Raw genomic sequence first — 16,224 nt, 5'->3', positions numbered from 1 at the left:
ACCAGAGTTGGCAGGAGTGCAGTAGGCATGTTCTTGGGGTGAGAGGTGCTATATACAAGAAGTATAACAACTATGAGCAGGCTGTTAGAGATTATCAGGCAGCCATAAGAGATGTCCATCCATCTCATGGAGCAGCACCTCCCCTCCCCTATGATCCTATCCCTCATGATGCTTTTGCTCCAATCATTCCTCCTTCTGATGATAATGGTAAGGCTGGTTGGTGGAAGAAGGTGTTAATCACCTCACTTGTTATCTATGTGAGGCTGGCTGGTTGGTGATGGTAATGGTAATGTTATCATTGCTCCAATCATTCCTTCTGATGGTGATGGTAATGGTAAGGTTGGCTGGTTGGTGGAAGAAGGTGTTAATCGCCTTCTTGACCTTGATTTGCTTAAGCTTTCAAGTCCGATTTGAACCAATGACAAGCTTCTTCACACCTCTTGCAAGGGTTATCTTGCCAATGTTATACTTGTCACTTGTTAGCAATCCAAATTAAGTCAAGTAATTAGTTTTACTAGCTCATAAACAAATTCATATACTAACCACTAGATCAATTTATCATTCAAGCAATAGTGGTGGGCTATGAATTTAAACATTTTATTTGTTATGCATGATCCTATGAAGCATGTACTCTATGCACTAACCGCATACTAGTAAGGGATGAAATGATCATGCACATTACAATGATACCTTTGCTATGTTGAAGTAGAGGATAGTCACATTGATTTCTGTTGGCTGCTCTCCATAGTTGCTGCCTTAGCCGGGGATCAAACAAGATCTGGGAATGGTAGTTGGCCTTGGGTCTGGCTCCCAGGCATGGAATCAAACACAATCTTCTCTCGGTCTGATCAATTTAATACAGACCAAAAAAAAAAAAGGGCCTTGCACCAGGTCAGCCAGGCCGTGACTGGTCTGGGCCTGGCCTGCCGGCCTGGCTGCCTTCAGAACGCCCCTAATGCCTGATTTCTCCTAATTTAAATTCAGTTACAAATCTAACGAGCTGACCAAACAATCATATGAAGTGATTCTATCTAAAATGCTTATACCACGCGCCGTAGCACACCAGCTACGGCCAGGACACGGCCGCCAGCCCGCCACACGCAGCCACCGCACGGGCGTCCTCCCCGAACGGCATCGTTGCTTAACCGTGTTGCCCCTAAACCGCGTGGTCGTCTTCGCCCATATCAAAATCGAATCGATCCCCCAACCCGATCGCCTCGTCGTCAAAAAAATCCCCATTCGTTCCCCTCCTCGCCTCCACGAGCCTTCACAAATCGCCCTCCCCGATCTCCTCCTAATCTCACTCAAACCTTAGGCGAATCCCAGATCCATCCCAGCCCTAGCGCCCCCAGCTCGCCGGCGACGACCATGGGGAACCCGGAGAAGCTGATGAACCAGATCTTCGACCTCAAGTTCACCTCCAAGTCGCTGCAGCGGCAGGCGCGCAAGTGCGAGAAGGAGGAGAAGGAGCAGAAGCTCAAGGTCAAGAAGGCGATCGAGAAGGGCAACATGGACGGCGCCCGCATCTACGCCGAGAACGCCATCCGCAAGCGCACCGAGCACATGAACTACCTCCGCCTCGCCTCCCGCCTCGACGCCGTCGTCGCCCGCCTCGACACGCAGGCCAAGATGCAGGTCATCGGCAAGTCCATGCAGTCCATCGTCAAGTCGCTCGACTCCGCGCTCGCCACCGGGAACCTCCAGAAGATGTCCGAGACCATGGACAACTTCGAGCGCCAGTTCGTCAACATGGAGGTCCAGGCCGAGTTCATGGAGGGCGCCATGGCCGGCTCCACCTCCCTCTCCACGCCCGAGACCGAGGTCAACAGCCTCATGCAGCAGGTCGCCGACGACTACGGGCTCGAGGTCTCCGTCGGTCTGCCACAGGCCGCCGCGCACGCCATCCCTGCCGCAAAGGATAAGGAGAAGGTCGATGAGGATGACCTCTCTCGCCGCCTCGCTGAGCTTAAGGCCCGCGGCTGAGAGGACCTTTCAGGCTTTTAGCCTTTTCAGGTGATGATAGATTCATCCTAGGCCCCGCGCACTTAACTTATACTCTGCTGCAGTAGCCTTTGAATACTGTTGAAGAACTGCTACCATGATTGTGTTGCTTGATAGCATTGTGCCGAATTGCAAGTGAAGGTGGTTTTTTTATGTATATCTACTGTGTCGAACCAAGCTTTTCAGAGTTTGAGTTGTACTCTAGGGCAGATGGCTTTAGCAAATAATGGTGTACCTTCTCTTCAATCTTTCACAACTAAAGAGAACAAAATATATAGTGAGTTCTTTTCTTATATCTTGCATTTATAAATAACCATATAACTGCTAGAGTTAATGTTAATGAGATTATTGTCTGTACATTCCTAAATCTGTATAGCACTCTCTAAAACCACTCTCATGGAGGTTAAGTGGTGATTTACAAACTTGCAGTATTATAACCGAACCTGATAATGCCATAGATGGAAATTTCTCTAGGTAGCATCTCGAAAAAGTGGCATTCATGTGTTAAGGCTATGTTATTAAAAGCACTTGTCATATTAATATATTTGTGAGTTATGACTGTGAGGACCATGCACATATGTGATTGTGCCTGGTAATATCCAAGCTCTGTTTGTCTTAGTGAGCTGACCACATGAACGCCTATTGTGTTCTTCCACATTCATCTTACTATTCTGTTAGTTGCTAGTGCCAACTGCCAGCTAAAGCCTAAGTGTCTCTTTGGAAAATATTGTGGGAACAATAGTGTAAATGCATAAAGCTTCTTGAACTTGCAGCACTACTGTTGATGGTGCTGTTACATGGTTCTGACTTTGTTGAACCATATAGGCATGAACAAGTATGAGATGAAGCTCGGTAGAGTTGTAGTAAAATTAAATAGCGAACTGTCATGTGACTAGTCTCACTGTGTTGAATCAAAGAAAATGTGTTAAAGATAGTGGTTTCTCTTTGCTGTAAAAGGTTATTGTTTGCATCACAAAGTTAAGGTTGGTACAAAATTGGCTCTATACCAGTACCATAATATTATTAATCAATTTATAGCATGTTCACAGAATAAGCAGAGCCTGTTGCAGTGTGTGATAAAGTAGTGTGACTCTGTTAGAGAAATTTTTCTATTTGATTGACACTAAAACTTCTGCTTTCCTATTTGACAGAGGTGCCCCCAATGTTTATGCATTGCTAGTTATATTGCATACTCAGGTGTACAAGAATATTTCTCAAGCACACATTGCATTTTGTGCACTGCTAGTGGTTTTGTCTTGCATATGACCAGTATTGGCTCAAATTCATACTTTTGAGCTAATTCTGTTAACCTTTTCTGTTTATGGCAAGTCATAAATCCTCTGCAAATGTCATCCAACTTCTGTCTGGTAAACTATTGAGGCTTGGATAACCTCTTCCTCTGATTTCTTGATTCAGCTTCTATATGCTTAGAAATGCTTTTGACTTATGGAACGAAACTTCTGTATGCTAATGTGGGCGTCTGCTCTTTTGCAGATGCGATTCATGCTTTATGCTGTTGAGCCACAATTACCCATTGTCCTGTGGACTGCTACTCATGTTTGGTAGATTCGTAAATACTGTTATGCTTGAAGGCATGTGTTGGCATTGCCATGTGGGGTCTGTGGACTTGACGGAAACTTTGCTGTCATATTGTACTATAAAATCCATAATTTGCGCGATTGCGAACATATGTGATTCTCTGTTGCTGTCTGGGCTGCCCCACATCTCGTATGAACAATGTTGAAGCTGATGCTTGGCATCAGTTTGCCCTACCGTTGATTCTGTTGCCATAAGATGATCGAATTGTCATCAACAAATTCAGTCTGTGTTTGCTTTGCACTGAGTTTAGGAAATTAGGATTGGAAAAAATCTTTAACATAAAGAATATACCTTGTTAACCAGAAGGAAATTTTTACCCCTTTTCCCACTGGCAAGGTTCATCATGACCACAGCGAAAGCAGCTCGCTGGAAAATCCAACGATTCCCCTCGTACCATCCCTCAAGCTCTTTCCAATCTAATGTCCAGCGGTCAGAAAGGGACCTAGCCGAGTGAATAGTGCTGAGTCACTTATAAAGACGAAAAGGGTATCCAATAGTGTGAATTTTACCAAAGCTGTGTTCTTATTCTTTCCGGAAACTTTTATTTCTTATTACAAAACCTTTGCAGACACAACAAACTGGATTAACAATGATGAAATCAAGTTTCTGCAAATTACAGAATGTATGATAGTGTTCGAGTTCTGCAAATCAACTGTTGTACCCAAATTGGTTCAGCAAATCAACTGGTGTACCCAAATTGCAGCGGTGCAGGCACAGCACACAGAATTTACGCTTTGAGCACACGGGCACTGTACGATTATTTTTTTAGTACTTGAATAAATTTCGCCCAACTTTGTATGCAACATGAAAACTGCTGATATACTTGACAAAAATCTAATAGCATGGGAAACATGGAAAAGTTAACCATGGCAGTCATCTGGAAGAAACTTTTGGTAAAATTATATACTGAGGCCCCCTTTGGACAAATAAAGGAATAGGAAAAACATATTATTTTTGTAGGAATCTATTTGCAAAACAGAGGATTGGGGACACATAGGAATGCATGTGCAAAACCATTTGCGGCTCCTTTGGAAGACGGGATGGAAAAAACACAGGATAGGAAAAACAAAGAAATATGATAGGTGTTGGAAAACAAAGGATTGAAAACCATAGGAAACTAAGGGCCCCTTTGGAACGCACGAAAGATCAAACACAGGAATAGGAGAAACATAGGATTTTCATAGGAATGCATACACAAAACAGAGGATTGACAAACATAGAAAAACTAAGGTGTAAACCGTTTGGATGGAGCACAGGAAAGGAATTGGAAAGATTGATAAATTATTGTAGTCATACAATATTGATCTTCAAATGCTCCACTTGCATGCCACTTTTTAGAGCTTTGCATCAGCGTCAACTGGCACATTTGCATCGATCCTACGCGAAGGGGTGAGAAAAATGAGGTTCAGGGCCTGTTTGGAACGCAAGAATTTCATAGGAATCACACAAGAATTTCACAGGAATTAGTTCAATTTCACAGGAAAAACGCAGGAACGGGAAAAAATCCTACGTTCCAAACAGGCCCTCAGGTAGATGTTTCTTTTCCTACGATCTTCCTTTGAAATGAGTAGGGTCCTGTTTGGTTCATAGGAAAAACATAGGAAGATCAAAGGAATCAAGTTCCTATAGGAGTTTTCACTGTAGCAGTGTTTGGAATAAAGGAAGAGACCCAAACCGTTCCAGATGAAAGGCAATGAAACCTGCAGTTTTGGAGGAAAGAAAACATGAGGTCTGACCTCATGGAAATATTTCCTGCGACTCATGCACTCTCACACGCACTAATCTGCATACTCTCTCCTGCATGCATGCACAGTATGTGTTACTTCCTAGTCCCTACCTGCATGCACAACCATGTGGGCTGGTCCAAGACACTTCTCAATTTTTTTAACTGCTATATGTCGCTTTGTAAAGGAGTAATTAGCTCCTATTTAATCTAAACAACTGTGTTTAGCACAAACCAATAAACTTTCATGCTATTAGTATTTCTGTGTTCTAAACACTCATTTCTACAAAATTCCTGTGTTTTCCAATCCTCTGTTTTACACCTCTATTCCTTTCTCATTTCTATGTTTTCTCTCGTTCCTGTGTTTTGCATCCCTCCGTTCCAAACAGGCCCTAGGATAGGAAATTTTCCTTCAGTTTTCCTATGGTCCAATCCTCCATCCAAAGGCATAAACAGTTCTCAATCCTATAGGAAATGAAATCCTCCGTCTTTCCTATGAAAAATCCTCCAATCCAAAGGAGGCCTAAGAGAGTTTGTTGTTTGGATGGGCATAGGAAATTCATAGGAATGAAAACTTAGGAAATATCTAATCCCCTCATGTTTAGTTTAATCAACTCTGGTTGTTTCCGTCCACCATTTCCGTGCGTGCATCGAGAGTACCAGGTGCTCGTACGTTTCCGTGGAGAGTAGGCAGGCTAGCTTTCTCTCTCTCACATGCATCATTGCCGTGCAGAGTACCAGCTGCTTCAGCTATTCTTCTCCACGTAATCTATGTGCACTGCCTCGGTCCTACGCAAAAAAAAGAGCCCCAACTGGACGTTAGTTTCCTACGTTTCTCCTGGGAAATCCATGACAAAGGATTCTTTCCTCCAAATTTCCTGCAGCTCAATCCTACCAACCAAAGGAGGTTACAGTGAGAATTCCTATGGGAACAAAATCCATACATTTTTCCTATGAAAATCCTTTGATCCAAAGGAGCCTCCAGAATATTATTGAATAAAAGGGTACTTGTATTACTTTGCGACATGATGAAATATTTAGCCCCATGGGGGACATGAAGAGGTTGACGACAGGCAGAAGAAGGTCCGTTAAGAATTGATGGGATTTGTTTTTCAATAAATAAAAAATGTTAAAAAATAAAAAAGGTGATGGTCCGTTGGAGTAGGCTGGGAAGCCTGACACGGGCCGAGAGTGCGGCGGCCCGTTATCCTCCCACCCGTTCGAAGCGGGCAGTTGTCGCTGCTCTGTGAAGCCAGCCTAACGCTGTGCCTGCCACTCTAAGGATCGTGAGGCCCAGCTTTCGCACAGGCCCCAGCTGGTCCACTACCAACTTGGAACGGGCGGGCCAGCAAGAGCCCTCTCAGCCCAGGCCCACAGCCATACGGCAACGTCCACATCACCCTCGTAGCCCCCGCTCGGGTTACAAGCTCTCGCTGCTGAGCTCGGCGACACGCGAAGTGAGAACAGAACCTTTAAGCTGCGTTACATTTCATTGGTTTTGCGAGGTGGGACTAAAGGATGCGAAATGGGCGGGAGTGTGGTTGGTTGAGCTGCTGCTGTGGGGAATGCTTCGACTGCGCACCACTTGTGGGCTGTCAAGTCACGTCAGCTCCCAGCCCAAATTCGAAAATGAGCACAGTTCCGACCCACGTGTCACAGTGAAGTGTGTGTTTTCTCGGAAAATGTTAACGCAGCCTCCTGTAGTTCATCTTGGCTGAACCTCTCTCCGTGTAACCGTGTTTACCAAATCAAATCATAGTTAAGCGAAAATGTGTAGTATCTGAACTAGAGTTGGGCCCCCCTATTTTCTACTGGGAGAAGTGGAGTCTTGGTAACTTTCACTTATTTCGTAGATAGACCCTAAACTTATCCTTATATGAGCCTATGCAAAATGCCTACATAAAAATATCTATCAAAATATGTTGGTCTGTTGAGACTTCGTTTATACCACGTCTAGTTAGTTTTCCTTCTTGACAACACTCAAATTTTGGACTGTCCCATATGGTCTCTTTTGATTTGATCCACAGTCCACATGCTCCTTCCTTGCTTTTAAATTAAAATAATATATTCTCCTAAAAAATTAAAAAAATATTATCCATTTATACAAGCGTCTATTTATCTTTTTTAGCACCACAACATTGTAACTCTCTCCAAGTAGTGCACACACCGGAGGGCTCTAGTGAGTTCTAACGTTCTGAAATGCGCGTGTCGGACAACATTGTAACTCTCTCTATCATGCTCCTTGCCTTGCTCGACAACATCTTGTGGACTCTACCTTAAGCATCTCCAATTAAAGCATTAGTCGACGTTAGTTAATACTCAATTACCAAAATTAAACTAGCTAGGGCTATACCCTCCTGGGGTGACACAAGTGTTTTGTGTAGCAGTGATGAGGTGTGTCTACGATGCAGTGGGAACAATGGTGAAGGTCTAGATCCAGTCAAGGGCGGTAGCATTCCAATGAGCGTGACGATGATGGCCTAGATCCATATGCGAGTGAGGTGCGGGCTGCAGCGATCGTTGGACCCTTTTGTTTTTTTAATTTGGTTTTCACTGCCGGTTTCTGAGCTGACAGTGATGAAGCTCGTCATCACCCGCCAAATATCACCGCCGACTCGTGAAACCGACGATGATGAGCTTTGATGAACATATATAGGATTAAGTTTTGTTAGGGCTTGATCAAAGCCATACTAAACATGCAGATATAAGAATGACTTCTGAATCCAAAATAAAGCCAAACACGGTGAAGCTGAAGCTATTTTTTTTACTAGAAACCAAAATCATCAAAACGTAGTAGCTTTTCCGGGTCGCAAAAAAAAAAGAGTAGCTTTCCCCTTGCTTAATTGTTTTTGGAGAAGCTCAAGTCTTGTAAAAAAGATCTTTGCGTGGCCCAATTGACCCCTTTTGAGCTCACGTGCCCCTACACGGACATATAACCGATATTATTAAAAAAAAAAACTCCTGTGGAAGCATAATCGGGAGCCCCTAGGCACCGACCCAGGTGGCAGGCAGCCGCCCGCCGACCATCCCAATTTAATTTTTGTGTTGTGCACGCTGCCGCAGGAGTGGGCTGATTTCAGTTTCTTATTGGGCCAGCGGTGCTCGCGTCCTTCCGCAGCCCAGGCGTGTTGCACCTGCCGCTCGGAAGAGCTACGTAGATGAAGAACGTACGCTGCTGATGTCAGCATCCCATGCCATGCTCGTTTGAAGTAAAAAAAAGTCATAGCTCGTAAACAAGTATCCTAATTAAAATCCGATTGCACCATCGTTGTTCTTACAATAAACTCTTCAAAACAAGGCCCCACATGGATACATTTCGATAAAATTTTTAACGAACATTTATCTCATGATGAACATGTATTTAAAGATAATCGTCGAACATCACATTAACACTACACGAACATCACAAAAAATAGTATAGAATATCATATGTATACTACATGAACATCACATATATCATGAAATGTAAAAAATAAAAAAAATAAAAAAATTAGTGAAGTAATTAATTATAGTCAAATAAAAAGAAGAAAAAATGCTACCGAGCATCATAAATACATCGTAGAACATCGCATTAACACTACACGAACATTGCTAGTACAGCATAGAACATCATATGTATACTACGTGAACATCACAAATATCATGTAAATATAAAATAAAATAATAAAATTAGTGAAGTAATTAAATAGAGTCGAATAAAAAGAAGAAAAAAGCTACTGAACACCACAAAATATATCCTACAACATTAATGTATACTGAACATCACAAGAACATCGTAGAACATCACATTTATACTCACGGACATCACAAAATATAGCATAGAACATCACATGTATACTACGTGAGCATCTCGTGTGTCTGTAAATAAAAAAAGTGGAACATAAAATTATAAATAAAAGAAAAGAAAGGAAAATAAATGAATGAATGGAAAGAAAAAAAGAAAAGAAAAACATATAATAAAAAATGAAAATAGAAAAAGGAAACAAAAAGAATAATAAAAGAGCACCGAAAAAATAAAAAAAGAAAGGATTAATAAGATTTCATATTTCTACTTGGAGAAGGGTTCAGTGATGGCTTCTTTAAAGGTGTGGAATGGAAATATTGAGCTTGTGAGTAGCTTGACTGAGGTTTGGGTGCAAATCAGGGGTATTCCTCCGAAATGGTGTGATTGGGTCACCTTTAGGCAAGTGGTTTCTACTGTTGGGAAATTAGTGGAGGTGGACTGGCAATCTCTTTTTGCTAGTTTTTTTTACCATGGTGAGGGTGAAAGTGAAATGCAGGAATCCAGTCAAGATTCCCCAGAAGAGGGTCATGGAAATGCAGGATGAGCTCTTTGTGATCAGTTTTAAGGCAGAAGACTTTGAACAGATATCTGAGAAGTCTAGGAAAGATGGAGATGATGGTGGAGATGGTGGTGATGGTGATACTGATCTGGATGAGGATGACCTGCTATCAGATGAAGAGAAGGAGAAGGTGGGTGGTCCTGCCAGTCCTGTAAACGACAAGGCTTCTGATTCTACAAACCAAGGGAAGAAAGTAGATGAGCTTTTGGATAAGCAAGCTAAGCAGTCTATGCCGAGTGGAAGTAAGACAGTAAGGGATCTTAGTCAGCTCTTTGCTATGAAAATGCTAGATAATGGTGTTAATAGAGAGGCGGTGGAATCTTCATGCATCAGTCTCCTTAAGGCTATGGAAATTGGGGATACAGACGAAGCTTGGATTTAGGATGTTGGTGAAACTTTTGAACCAGAAGAAGATAGTCTGAATTTGCCTTCTGAGTGGCTTTATGGGTACGCTGATAGCAAGGATCAGTCAGATCAGTCTGGAATGAATCAGAGGAGTTTGGAGGGTAATGCTGATAGTTCTATTTTTCCACATTCTGATATTGTTGCCCTTGGAGCTGTGAAACAAGGAAAAAATGATGGGGTGGCTAAGTCAAAACCAAGGAAGAGGGGATGGGGTCCTGTGCAGCTAGAAAGGAAGAGTAAACGAGTTCCTCTAGATGGGATGAATATGCTGGAAAAAGCTCAAGCTTTAAAAAAGAAGAACAACCTAGATTTTGAAAAAGGTAAAAAAGTTTCAAAACAAATTTCTTCTTCTTCTTTGTTAGATATAGCTGCTAGTATTGATCTGGATGTTCCAGTTGAGGAACTGTCTAAGCAAAAAGTAGTTGATCAAGTTCTGGAATTAGAGTTAGAAAGAAATAAAACTTTTAATGCAGCTTGTAGTAAAGTAGATTGCCCTGTTAGAATATTTTCAAAGGGTCTGATGACTTCTGATGGAAGTCAATAGAGCTATGTTTATGATAATGTAGGTTGTAGTCTTTCTGTAGGAAATGAAAAAAATTTTGCTGGCAGTGGGACTGTTGGTTCTAGTTGTCACAGTTCTTTTGGAAAAAATGTTAGGGACTCATCCCAAAAACTCATGATGGGAAGTTTTTTTGAAGATAAGGATTTGAATGTTTTAGAGGCTGAGATTGAAAAAGCCTGGTCTAAAGTAGTTAAAAGGAAGAAAAGTAAGAAGAACAAATGATAGGTCTTTTTTGGAATATAAGAGGTTTGGGCAAAATAGGAAGACTACCTGCTTTAGTTAATAGGATGAGGAGCACAATAGCTGATTTTGTAGGGATCATGGAAACTAAGGAGTCTTTTACTCCTGGCTATCTTAGATCTCTTTCTGCTAATATGCCTTTTGAGTTTTTTTGGAGATAGTAGGAGTTAGTGAGTAATAGTGAGAATGAGTTTTTAACTGTCCCTTTCTTAGAAGGAGAAATTAAGAAAGCAGTTTGGAGTTGCTATGTTGATGGTGCTCCTGGGCCAGATGGCCTCTCATTTATGTTTTATCATAAATTTTGGGATTTGATTAAGACTGATTTAGTTGACATGTTCAATGATTTTCATAGAGGGAATCTTGATTTGAAAAGACTTAACTTTGCTATGATTTCCCTCATTCCTAAGGTAGATGAAGCTAGATCCATGAAAAATTTTAGACCTATCAGTCTCATTAACTGCAGTTTTAAGGTGTTTTCCAAAGTGTTAACTCTTAGATTAGGAAAGCTTATGAATAGATTAATTTCTCCTCAGCAAGGTGCCTTTATCCAAGGTAGATATATTTTAGAGAGTGTTGTGGTTGCTCATGAATTAGTACATAGTCTTAATAAATCAGGTGATCCTGGTTTAATCCTAAAATTAGACTATGAGAAGGCATATGACAGAGTTTCTTGGGATTTTTTGTTTGAAATCCTTAGGACTAGAGGTTTCAGTAACACTTGGATAGTTTGGATTAGACATTTAGTCTTTGGAGGCTCTATGGGAGTCAACCTTAATGGTGAAGAAAGTAGTTTTTTTCAAACCTGGGAAAGGGTTAAGGCAGGGTGATCCTATCTCTCCCTTGCTTTTTAATCTAGTAGGTGATGTTCTTACAAAAATGCTCCAGAAGGGTGCTGAGAAAGGTATCATTAAAGGGATTGCCGATAACTTTATAGTAGGCGGTATTGTGTCTCTGCAGTATGCAGATGACACCATTCTTTTTTCTAGTATTGAGGAGGAATACACTAGGAACCTCAAAAGTATCCTCATTTGGTTTGAACAGTTGTCTGGTATGAGGATCAATTTTCATAAAAGTGAGTTAATTTCAATGAATGTTGAACCTGAAGCAGTTCATAATCTGGCTCATTTGTTCTCCTGTCCAGTTGGTTCTTTACCAATCAAATATTTAGGGGTCCCTTTGCATTATGAGAAGCTTAGTAGGGAGGATATTCAACCTCTAGTTGATAAAATGTTGAAGAAAATGGCTGGTTGGAGAGGTAGGTTGTTGTCCTATGTTGGGAAACTAGTACTCATTAGGTCTTGCTTAGCTAGTATTCCTGTATACTTACTCTCGTTTATTAAATTTCCTAAGTGGGCCATTAGAGTTATACACTCTCATCTTGGTAACTGCTTATGGGATGATAGCCCCACATCCCGTAAATTTCATTTGGCCAATTGGGAGAGTGTCAGCATGATGAAAGAGTATGGAGGCCTAGGTGTTCCTAATTTGAGAGATTTAAATTTGTGTCTCTTAGCTTCTTGGGTTAAAAGGTATAATCTAGATGGTGATAAGATGTGGAGACAGTTTTTAGATTTCAAGTACAATACTGATAGACCTAACATCTTTTATAGCTCCTCCTCTGGAGCCTCTGAGTTCTTTAAAGGTTTGATGAGAGCTGCTTTGGTAGCTAAAATGGGTTATAGATGGCATATAGGAAATGGGAAGAAGTGTAAGTTCTGGGAAGATAATTGGTTAGGTACTTCTAGTTTAGCTATTCAATATTGGGAGGTCTATATGTTAATAAATGAGAAGGATGCTACGGTTGCATCCCTGTGGGATGGTTTTGATTTGAAATGCACCTTTAGAAGATGTATCGATGGTAGATTATACAATCTTTGGTTAGAAGTGGTTTAGTTAGCTTCTACTATTAGTTTTTCTGATGAGGAAGATTCACTTATATGACAGTTTAATTCTCATGGTGTTTTCTCTTCACAGTCCTTATATAAAGTCATTAATTTTAGAGGTATTTCTCCTGTGTTTTTACTTGCTGTTTGGGCTCTGAAAGTCTCACCTAGAGTCCATTTCTTCCTGTGGTTGTTATCTAAAAACAAGGTTCTCACTAGGGATAATTTGAGTATCAGGAAGAAAATCAAGGATCCTACTTGTTTGTTTTGTTCAGAGGCTGAAACTGTCAAACACTTGTTTTTTGAATGTGTAGTAGCTAAACAACTTTGGTCATTTCTCTCTGAGATCTTAAATAGACAAGTTGGTTTTGATTTTGTTTCTGTTGGGTCTATGTGGATTAGTAATAGGAAATTCATAGTGGAAAATATTTTTTGTGCTGCTGCCCTTTGGGGGCTTTGGAAACTAAGGAACAACTTGTGTTTTCAGGGAACACTCTGGGTAGATGTGCGAGTGCTGGTTATGAAGGTAACAATAATGCTACAAAGTTGGAGCTCTCTGTGTCCGAAGGAGAAAGTCCCAGAATTTATGGATCACCTAGACAAACTAAGAAGCTTTGCCACAAGACCTCACCGGCTACTGAGCTTGGTCAGGTGAATGATGAATGGGATCGCATCCTATATCTAGCTGGTAGTGGCTGGAAGATCAATACAGTCAATACAGCTGATGCTCTGCTGACATCTGAAGTCGATCTGGAAAGGTTGGCTCGTGAAAGAAACTGGTTTAGCGTGGCTAGTCTTGCGGAAGCCTGCGAGATGTAATGTTGTTAGTAGTTTTGGTTTTCTGAGCTGTGTTTGCCGGTTGAGGCCGTCGGAGGTTTCGTTGGAGTTTTCTTGAACTTTGAATGTTGTAAGGAGCTTAACGGTTTTGGTCTTTGCAATATAAAGGCCGGGGGTCACCCTTGAACTCTAAAAAAAAAGAAAGGAAAGAAAAAAGAAATAGAAGAAAAGAAAAGAAAAATAAAAAAGAATTAAAGATGACAAGAATAATAGAACACAAAAAAAAATAAAATAGAAAAAACAAAGAAAAAGGAAATAAAAAGAAAGAGGAAAAAAGAAATAGAAAAGAAAAGAAATACAAGAAAAAGAAAAGAAGAGAAGCAACCGTCGGTGCTCGCTGGCTTGCAAAGAATTAAAAAACCGCGGACTCGGTCGCAAGGTGCGGCTGCCCTCGCTCTCGCTCGAAACGTGTTTGTGGGCTGCGCTAGGGAACTGGGCCGAAACAAACGACACCGAAGAAGCGGGGGGGGGGGGGGGGGGGGGGGGGGGGGGGGGGGGGGGGGGGGGGCGGTCGGCGCGAGGATTGCATCCGACTGATCGGCAGCGACGGTTTCCGAGCATAATCCGATTGGCAAGCAAGTTGCACAACGCGACATCACACGGTTATCCGAGCAATGAATAAAGTTTGTCCGTGTCACACCTGTGAATCGCTCGATTTTGCCACTGGGAGAGTGGAGGCGAACGCATGGCTACAGGCATCTCATGACAAAAGAACAGCTCGGGCATCTCTGAAAGATATCTACGGATCGAGGTCGACACAGGCGATAAAGGGTGTGCACGCACATGGACTGCATGCGCCATGCACCATTTGCTTGCTATTAGCAGGACGGAGGACAAGAGGGTTTAGGCAGCCCATCGATCCAACCGTGGACTTCCACGCAAAGATCCAAATACATGCATGTTCCCTATCTCGTCTCACGTTGCCAAATTAAACATGCATGAAGCTTGGCAGGGACAGCGGTTATTTTTATGGGAATCGTAATCTACAGTCGCTTATTTTATATTAGCGATTAAAATATGTCTTTATAGACGTTATCCGATGCAATGGCCAATGGGAGATGCAGATCGGTGCTGCACGCATCCATGGTGTACGTTAGCTACAACCAAATAGAATAAGCCGCACATGAAGTTTTACCGTACCTATAACATTATTGTTTCTTTTTTATTTTTTCATGTATAATATGCTCTCTCCGACCCATCACGAAATGAATCAGTTTTTAAAGTTGCTGTAAATATATAAAACTATCTCAAGCACGTTTGGCCTAATTAATAGTAAAAAAGAAAACTAGTTGTTATATATAATAACACCTAATTAATTACTGCTAGATATACCATGAAATATATTTTTAAGGTGCATTGTGCCTATTTTGTTTTGTATTCTCTATAAAGTTGGTTAAAAGCTAAGAAAGTTTTAACTTAGAATTAACACAAAAGTTGATTTGTTTTGAACGGATAGAGTACCGCTACTAGCTAGCTGCTAGGTTTGCAACTTTGTATATATAGATTTATACGCCAACATTGTACTCCTGTTCTAAATTATAAGACGAATTGATTTTTTTAACTACAATATTTTTATTATGAGTATACATCTAGACATATATAACGTATATCTAAGTGTATTGTAAAATTTATGTATCTAGACAATCCAAAACGTGTTATAATATGGGATGTGTGGAGTAATTCTTAGTAGAGTATATGCACGCGTAGTTCCTCTGGGTCCGACTCTAAGATGTTGCACACTGCAAATTATTGCGATGGAGACCTAGGCCCCGTTCGGCTTGCTGAATTGTGGCCGAAACTGGTTGAAAACACTATTCTGACTGAATTTTTGTGAGAGAAAAACACTGTTTCGGCTAAAAAATAAGCTAAACAGTGCTGTTTTTTTGGTAAGCCGAGCGGGGCCCTAAGCAAAACCACTCGTACGTCCAATCGGACGCCGGCCCACAGACTAGTGCGAGAGACGGGCGGGCCTGCTGCATGCATGCAGCAGCCGGAATGAACAAGGCGACAAGGAGACACAGGAGTGGTGGCCATGGCGAGGCCAGGCAAATAATAAACCTACATAGAGTAGCAGTATGTTTGTTTGGTTATATTTAATTTATAAATTATAGCTTATCAGCTAATGAATAATATTTTTTTCTCACAATAAATCAGTTAACAGTAATGTTAGTCATAACTTATTAGCTAAAATAAATCCAAACGAACAGAGCTTAGGTAGAGGAGGAGCTGAGGAGGGAAAAAAGTTAGCACCATACCGGACACGCCAGCTGCCAGCTAGCAGCCAGGCATTCGAACGATACGTGATCGACCGGAAGAGGATAGGTAGGGTACGGTGTGGCCTTCGCCAGCTGCATTGCATGGCCGCCGCCCGGGTTCACGAGCCGCATAAGGCCACGTACAGTGTACGCGCGCGAGCCCGGCCCACAGCTCACGGACGCACACCCACGCAGCCGGATGCGGGCAAGCTGATGCCACTGCTACTACCCGGCCGGCCGCGCTGCGGCTGGGGTACACTACACCGCGGTGGCCGGTGGCGCAAGCGCAATGCATGGTGGTCGCCGCGAAACTGGCGGTGTTAGACTGTTAGCCATCTCACGCGCGCTGCTGGTCGTGACGACGTACCATCGAGGG

The 16,224-nt window shown here is 42.0% G+C and overlaps 1 protein-coding gene across 1 annotated transcript; it reads left to right on the top strand.

Moving 5' to 3' along the window:
- Positions 1 to 1,103: 1,103 nt before the first annotated feature.
- LOC136519976 (ESCRT-related protein CHMP1) lies at positions 1,104 to 3,723 on the top strand. Its single transcript, XM_066513379.1, has 2 exons — positions 1,104 to 2,013; positions 3,496 to 3,723. The coding sequence occupies exon 1, from the start codon at positions 1,369 to 1,371 to the stop codon at positions 1,981 to 1,983; it is 615 nt and encodes a 204-aa protein (XP_066369476.1). The 5' UTR covers positions 1,104 to 1,368; the 3' UTR covers positions 1,984 to 2,013; positions 3,496 to 3,723.
- Positions 3,724 to 16,224: the final 12,501 nt, after the last annotated feature.

Source organism: Miscanthus floridulus, chromosome 18, assembly GCF_019320115.1.
Source record: "Miscanthus floridulus cultivar M001 chromosome 18, ASM1932011v1, whole genome shotgun sequence".
NCBI lineage: Eukaryota > Viridiplantae > Streptophyta > Magnoliopsida > Poales > Poaceae > Miscanthus > Miscanthus floridulus.
The sequence above is the reverse complement of the archived record's forward strand: the minus strand, read 5'-3'. Positions and strand labels throughout refer to the sequence as shown.